Here is a 7,612-nt window from a genome sequence, read left to right on the forward strand (position 1 = left end):
TGTCTTCCCTGAAGAGCCGCAGGTTCGATTCCCGCCTGCGGCTCATTTGCTGCGTGTCTTCCCCTCCCTCTCTGCCCCCTTTCCTGTCGTACCTTCAGCTATTGCTATCATAAAAGCTAAACCCCCCCCCAACAAAAAGAGAAACCTTCATCACACTTTAATCGTCCGTTAGCGTTTCTGTGGAAAAGCCTGAAAGTGAACCTTGATTCAAACTACTGTCACCTTTAAATAAGACTCACTGAGTCAGCTTCTTTCACAGCGGCCATATTTATTATCAATGCAAACTAACCAGAAACTCCAGCTGTAAAATAAATGAAGCGTTGAAATGAAACGTTTTTGCAGTAAAGTATCAGAACTATAAACTGTAGTGAAGCTGTGCAGTAAAAGTACTTCATCAGGACTGACGTGGTCTCTCTCAGGTCTGTCCTCTGTCCTCTGTCCCTGTCCCTGCATTCCTCCCATCAGATCGCAGTCTGTGGAGTCATGTGACGTCCATGTTTCTGGTCCTGCATGCTGATGTCAGATCAGTTTGTGCAGTCAGGGTGTGAGCCATTTGTCTCCACATCCTCACACTCCCTGTGTTTATATTATGTGACCATGGCAACCATCTTTTACTAGCTTCAACAACATAGCACATAGCTCCAAGCTAACGGTGTCCATAAATAAATCTCTGGTATATTTCTGACGTGTGTCTCTGTTGGTGGCTGTTAACAGGGTAGAAACCGGCGGACACTTCAGAACGACTGCTCCACTGTGCAAAGACTGCATGACAATGAAGATAATGTGAATAGAAGAACATGCTTTGCACATAGAAACTTTTCAAAAATGGAGGAAAAATAGACACCAGCAAAGCTGCAGGTGGACGTCTGGCAGGCAGAGATCATCGATCAACACGACCGTGTGCAGCAGATTAATCTCCTGGTAAACCTCTGCTGTCCGTTCAGGACTGGATCTGTGTCGAGCTGCCCCGCCAGCCCCGGCAGGGAACGGCTGCCAACACAAACGGGCCCGTGGCGTCAGCAGAGCGGCAGAGCCCCATTACAACAGGATGTGACATCAGGATGTGACATCACGGGCAGAGGCCGCAGGCTGTTTGTGCAGAGTTGGCTGCAGAGCTTCAGTTTACAGCTCAGCAGGTTACACACTAACTCACAGCTGGAAGGACTCCGAGTACTCTGAGCTGTGCAGAAATATGTAACACCCACATTGTTCAAAGGAAAACGGCACAGCAGCCAAAAATAACCCTCGAAGGTCAGAAACATGAGAGCAACTGAGAGGGAACCAATAACATGCTGTTCTCTGCTCGTTTACTCTGTTCAGTGATGGTAAGAAACGCTGAAATCCTGCCATCAAGATGCATCACACGCTGCACCATGTTAGCAGCCCACACGCTAACTGTAAACTAACAGGACACAGAAGCTAACTATAAGCTAACTCGACATAGAAACTAACTCTAAACGAATAGGATCTAAAAGCTAACTATAAGCTAACAGGACGTAGAAGCTAACTCTCAGATAACAGGACATAGAAGATAACCCTAAGCTAACATGATAAACAAGCTAACTCTAAGCTAACATGATAAACAAGCTAACCCTAAGCTAACATGATAAACAAGCTAACCCTAAGCTAACATGATAAACAAGCTAACCCTAAGCTAACATGATAAACAAGCTAACTCTAAGCTAACAGGACACAGAAGCTAACTATAAGCTTACTCAACATAGAAACTAACTCTAAACGAATAGGATCAAAAAGCTAAGTATAAGCTTAGAGTAGAAGTAGAAGTAGAAGCTAACGCTAAGATAACAGGACATAGATGCTAACTCTAAGCTAACAGGACGTAGATGCTAACACAAAGCTAAAATGACAAAGAAGCTAACTCTACACTAACATGATAAAGACGCTAACTGTAAACTGCAGAAAGAAGTGAGATGTTTGAACTTGCCTGTCTTCAGACTTTGTGTCCTTGCGTGACAAAGTGTGTGTGCTATGTTTGATATTAATGTAAAGTTGTGAGATTCCCTTTTGTTGAACATTTGACTAAATGCTTACACAAAATTAAAAGGCAAACTTGAGTCAGTAGAAGTGACTCATTATTTATCTTGTGATTCCTGCTGATAGTGTTCACATGTAGTGACCCCCACGCACACACACGCACACACACACACACACACACACACACACACACGCTAACTCTAAACCAACCTAGAAGCTAACTCACTGATCAAAGACAGAAACAAAATGTGTTATTACCTAAAGGAACAGTGATGGCCTCTCTGAGTTAGCGTAGCTTAGCACAAAGACTGGAAGCAGGGGAAAACTGCTAGCCTCCCAGTGTTCAGAGCAAGGCAGCAACACTGCTGGAGGTTTAACTCCCACAGAATGAAAACACACACACACACACACACACACACACACACACACAGAGCAGATGGCACCATGGAAACCGAGGCAGTGTGAAGATCTCCGCCAACACACTCGTCATGTGACCTGCAGCCACAGTCACATTCTGGGCCTCTCTGCAGTTTGGATCAGTCGTTCTGCAGCATTTACAAATGGCTGAAGGTTGAAAAGCAAAAGCTGCAGTAATCTGATCAGGATGTAGTCAAAACATTGAGTGCTGCAAGCCTCACATAGAAACACAACACTGGACTGGAGCGTTTTAGGCTGGAAACCACGATGATAATAATAATAGTAATAATAATGATTTCATATCACTTATCTGAAGGACGTTGTGACATCAGCAGTTTTTGAACAAGCACAGGACAGACCTGCAGACTGCTCATGATACATATTATTATTATCTGAGAATCACCTGCTTGATGTAGGGGAACATGACGAAGGAGCAAAGGACCAAGACCTGGTCCCTGTGGTACTCCATGTGAGCGATGGAGGTCTACAGCATCATTTGACTCTACAGAGATAAGCTTCTCCTTCACTGCAACTAAAAGAGCCAAACCAGCAAAAACACACAAAGGGACAGAGGTGTCCACATACTTTTGGACACCTCATTACAAAACGTCGTTTCACAAACTCAAAACCTAACTGGCCCTTGTTTGATGCCATAGTTTTGTCTCTTTAGGTCAAAAGAATAAAACCAGATGAAATTTTTTTGTGTTTGTGAACGTCCACGCGTGGTCGAGACAGCGTGGACGGCCCTGTCCCCGTTTGCTCTAGTTCCCTTCGACTCAATGAACGAGTGCTTCCTGGGGTGTGTGACGGCGATCTACATGTCAGGTTCATCACAGGTCACGTTCTGCCAGAGCGAGTCTTCGTCCTCCCGTTGGCTTGTTTGACGGATCTTTAGGAGCTTCAAGAGGTGAAAGAATCCAGCGTGTGTGTGTGTGTGTGGGGGGGGGGGGGGCATATAGTGAATTTCTTCCATTTTTCTGACAAGTTTAAGTACAATCTAACATCAGGAGAAAACAAGTGCATTTCTAAAAGTTTGAATCTATTGAAATGCTGTGGTTCTCACACACACACACACACACACACACGCACACACACACACACACACACACACACCTGGATGAAACACTCAGGAATCAATCATTTCTCCTTCAATAATTTATTCATCAGACAGGTTCAGTAAACAGGTGATTCACGTGTTCATATATTACTCTGCTCCTTTAAATAATCAGCTGTTTCCTCAGTGTTTAACTACATTGCGTCACTAATAACCAGAAAACAATAAACATGACGTCACACGTCCTGAAACGTCACCTCAGTTCATGTGTGCGCAGCTGCAGCTCAGGTAGTCCGGAGCTTCACGTGCAGCATCAGTTCATTCAATCGCCAGGTCAGTCACGTGACACCCAGCGGCTGTTGGTCAGTCACGTGACACTTCATTACAACTCTCCCCTCTCTGCAGCTCCAGGACCTGAATCCTCCTCCTCTACCGGGGGTGGGTGTCCGGCTTTCAGAACCCGTCCGGTCCCGGTCCCGGTATCTCACGCGCCCCCGGTCAAATCAATCACCCAATCAGGCAGCAGGAAGGCTCCGGTGGCCCGGTCCCCGTCTTTCCTCAAACGCCGTTACTCCTCCTCAGCAGGGGGGCGGCTGTTTGGACTCTTTCTCACCGCTCCGCAGCGGACTGGTTCGCGTCGGGTGGCCCCGGTTCGGCTCAGCGGTCCTGCAGCTCCAGGCAGGGGACCCACTGGTTCCTGCAGCGGCTCTCCTCGCAGAAGCTGCTGATGTTCTGCAGGGCCTGAGACTGCAGCGGCTGCACCGGAGGGTTCTGCAAAGCACAGCGGAGGACGGTGAGCGATCATCATCATACCTCTGTCATCACATTACACTGCAGCAGCACAGGCGGAGGTGGACTTACAGTGACCAGGATGCAGTGCAGGTCCCGGGGCTCGTTGCCGTTGCTGTCCTCGGTGTCCTCCTCCAGGACCTGAGCCAACCGCCTCATGCCGGACACCCGCAGGATGTTGATGTCGTTGTCGCAGCAGAAAGCCTGCAGCAGCGTGAAGTGGATCTGCAGCGCGATGTCATCTTCATCCTCCTCATCGGTGGCGAGGACGCACAGGACCACGCTGTCCGGGTCTCTGCAGGAGGACAGGAGGACAGGACAGGCCCGGGTTAATGTCAGCAAAGTGTTCACATCACAAGATGAAGTTTCTGATGAAAGCTGCGGAAATAAAACTCATACTCACACATTCATGAGCTTGGCGGACTCGTAGACTCCCACCGTGAGACAGTCCTGCCGCTGAGCCGCGACCAGCAGCTCCTCCAGAGCCTGACTCACCGTCTCCATCCTGCAGGGACACAGAGGCGGTTAGAGAAGGGCCGAAACCCGCAGAGCAGAGCGCGACTGCGGCTCTGAACCTCTGCTGACAGAACATGAAAATGACGGTGTCTGATCCGGGTCTGGTCTAAACCGATCTGACGCCGGCGCGTCTTCACGCATCATTCAGAGCCGCAACGCAGCACAAACTTACTTTTTCTCGGTGCTGTTGGATCCAACGACCTCCTCAAGAGTCATGTTGAAGTCAGTAAAATAATCCACCAGATCCAGGTTAATGAGAAATATCCACAGCGCTGAGAGGCTGCTGTCCCGTTAAACTCCCGGAATAAAGTCCAAACCAGCGGTAATCCAGATCGGTCCAGGATCCTTCCAGAGTCCGTTAGAGGAGTCCTCGGGTTCTGAGTTACGTCCGTGAAGTGAGTCTGAGAGAAGTCGTCTGCTGCTCTGGGCTCGAGCTCTGCGCTCTTTATACGCGCTCTCCGCAGCCGCCGTCACCCCGCCCGGCCGCTCGATGCCTGATTGGTCCGCAGCTGTCAATAGATCCCCCGTACTCTGTGCCCATTGGCTGAGCGCGCAGCAGACGCCGGTGATCCCACGTGGTGGTTTCGGAGAATCCCCCGCTCCCTCCTCCTCCTCCTCTCTCCCAGTTTGTTTGCTGGGAGGTTTTTTTTTCTTTCCGAGTGGAGGAATTTCCAGATCTGCCTCCCTGCACCTCCTCCGTGATCCCAGGATCTGCTCCTGCTGCACGCGGAGAGCTGCGGCGCGATATTTCACTTGTGTGTATTTGAAGTCGAGTCTGGTTCCTGCAGAAGCTCGTGAGGGGAGCTGAAGCAGGTGACCATCCCCGCGTCAGGGCACGCGCCCAGGAGCAGGCACGAAGGCCGCGCGTTGAGAAAGAGGAGGTGCAAATAAAAGATGTCTGAAAATCACACTTTCCCTTTCTGTCATTGAGTTCAGAGGGTTCCGTTCTGCCCCTGAAGGCCTCTGAAGGCCTACTCAGACCCGTTTCAGGCTCAGCCCTGCAGAGCTTCGTCTGTCTGCGGCTCTTCACGCATGTTCCGTGTCCGCACCACGTTTCTGTCACGCAAACGTCCAGACTGCCCCCCCACCCCGGCAGACCCTGCAGAGTAAAACCAGGTCTCAGACGCCCCCCTGCGGCCCCGCGGCGGCACTGCAGCAGTGAAACCAGCAGGACATGTTGGAACAGGTCTGAGTCTGCGAAACCGGTTCCCCGAACTGGGCCGCATGCAGCGGGGGCCCTTGTGGGGGCGCTGGGGGTCTCCAGAAGGTTTCAGGGTTTCTTTGAACGCTTTATTAACAAATGAAAGCGCTTCGGGGAGTTTTTGCAGTTTCATGGTTCAGTTTCAGTTTTAAGGGAATCTTTGCTGCAGCACGTGACTGATCCTTTACCCTTATCTTAACCCCAACCGTTTAAGGGGTTTAGGGGTTTTGAAGGGCAAACATTTCACACTGCTTCACCTTGTTAAGATAAGATAAGATAAGATATTAACACAGTAGCACAGTAATCACACGAGGAGGTCGGTCTGTCTCTGGTCCTCCTGAGCCACCTGCTGGCCTGATCCGGATCAGGCAGGAAGACTTGAATCCTCTCAGTCTCCTCATGATTTCATGGTTTCACGTGTTTCATATCTTTCATATAAAGTGTTTTATCTTTTCTCGTCTCTTCATGTTGGACTCTTCTGCTGCTTCTTCTTCTTTTCCATTTTAAAGTTTGTTGAGACGTCGACTCGAGACAGTTTTCTCTGGAGGATCTTTGAAGGAGTTTAATGAATGAATCTTAGTTTGAGGAGCTTTGAAGGCTTTTTAAAATGTAAGTTCAGCAGCTTTTTAAGGTAAGAAATGAAGATTTAAGTTTTCTTTAAGGCAGAAAATTGAAGTTCAAGGGATCAAAGTTTAAGAAGGTTTAAAGGAATCACTTAAGTTTAAGTTAATATTTAAGGGGAAAGTTTTCTGGATCAAATTCAGCGTTTAGGAGGTTTTAACATGTAAAGACAAAGTTTAAGATCAAGCTCAGCTCTCAAACGTTCTTTTCTACTTTGATTTCTAAAGTCTCACATCATACAATTACATAAAACATTTTACATCACATGACTGGATTTAATGCTTGATGGATCATTTAAGGGATCTTTTCTCATTAAAAACAGATTATTAATCCTGGAAGTGAAAACACGTTAAAGATCCTTTAATGAAGAAAAAACCATCAACAAACTGAAACTAAATGCTGATGAATGAAGCTGTTTGACTATTGATGAGATCAGCAGGTGATCAGGGTGGAACTGCAGGTCGATGGACACGTTAGCAGCCAATCACAGCTTTCGTTAGTGAAAGGTATGAAGAGCTGAAAGGATGAGAACACATGATCACATGACCTCTGATTAAATCAAGCAGTGATCCCTCTGAGCTTTCAGTGTGAAAGTACTGATCACATGAAGTGTGGAGGGCTTCATTGATGACTGATCGGTCCCTGATTGATTATTGAACAAAAGAAAGTTCTGGAGCTTCAGAGCTCAAAGAACAGAAAAGAAAAGCTCTTTAAAAACCGAATTTAGGAATAAAACAACCAAAAAGCTTCAAAATAAACAAAATCACTTCAAAGATTCGAAGTTAAAATTCTTCAGTGTTTCCAGGTGTGAAAGTTTCAGAACATTTAAAGGTGGAAATATTGAGAAATAATGAAATGATTTTTATGGAAGACAAAGTTTGAACTTTGAAGATTTTAAGAGGTCAAACAGGTTTTTTTTTTTTTTTTTTTGGAGTTTTCAGGTTTAAGGTTGAGGATTCAGGTGTGTGAAATGATCATCAGTGTCATTAATGAAGTGTCAGTGGCTTCATTGATAAGTG

The 7,612-nt window shown here is 47.1% G+C and overlaps 2 protein-coding genes across 2 annotated transcripts in view; one reads left to right on the forward strand and one right to left on the reverse strand.

The window, feature by feature from the left end:
* The window catches only part of reep6 (receptor accessory protein 6), a 151,659-nt gene that overhangs the window by 130,066 nt on the left and 13,981 nt on the right, over positions 1-7,612 (forward strand). The window lies entirely within an intron of this gene.
* LOC143318800 (growth arrest and DNA damage-inducible protein GADD45 beta-like) lies at positions 3,556-5,827 on the reverse strand. The gene is made up of 4 exons (XM_076727299.1): positions 4,944-5,827; positions 4,659-4,760; positions 4,328-4,550; positions 3,556-4,237 (listed from the first exon to the last, which is right to left on the reverse strand). The coding sequence occupies exons 1-4, from the start codon at positions 4,985-4,987 to the stop codon at positions 4,124-4,126; spliced, it is 483 nt and encodes a 160-aa protein (XP_076583414.1). The 5' UTR covers positions 4,988-5,827; the 3' UTR covers positions 3,556-4,123.

This window comes from Chaetodon auriga, chromosome 3 (genome assembly GCF_051107435.1).
Source record: "Chaetodon auriga isolate fChaAug3 chromosome 3, fChaAug3.hap1, whole genome shotgun sequence".
Lineage (NCBI taxonomy): Eukaryota > Metazoa > Chordata > Actinopteri > Chaetodontiformes > Chaetodontidae > Chaetodon > Chaetodon auriga.

Bases quoted from the DNA above. Each gene is read 5' to 3' on its own strand.
- LOC143318800 (XM_076727299.1), bottom strand. From the start codon at position 4,987: ATGACTCTTGAGGAGGTCGTTGGATCCAACAGCACCGAGAAAAA. The intron at 4,761-4,943 runs GTAAGTTTGTGC...GTGTCCCTGCAG, and splicing joins TCCAACAGCACCGAGAAAAA to GATGGAGACGGTGAGTCAGG. The intron at 4,238-4,327 runs GTAAGTCCACCT...TGTGCTTTGCAG, and splicing joins TGCACTGCATCCTGGTCACT to AACCCTCCGGTGCAGCCGCT.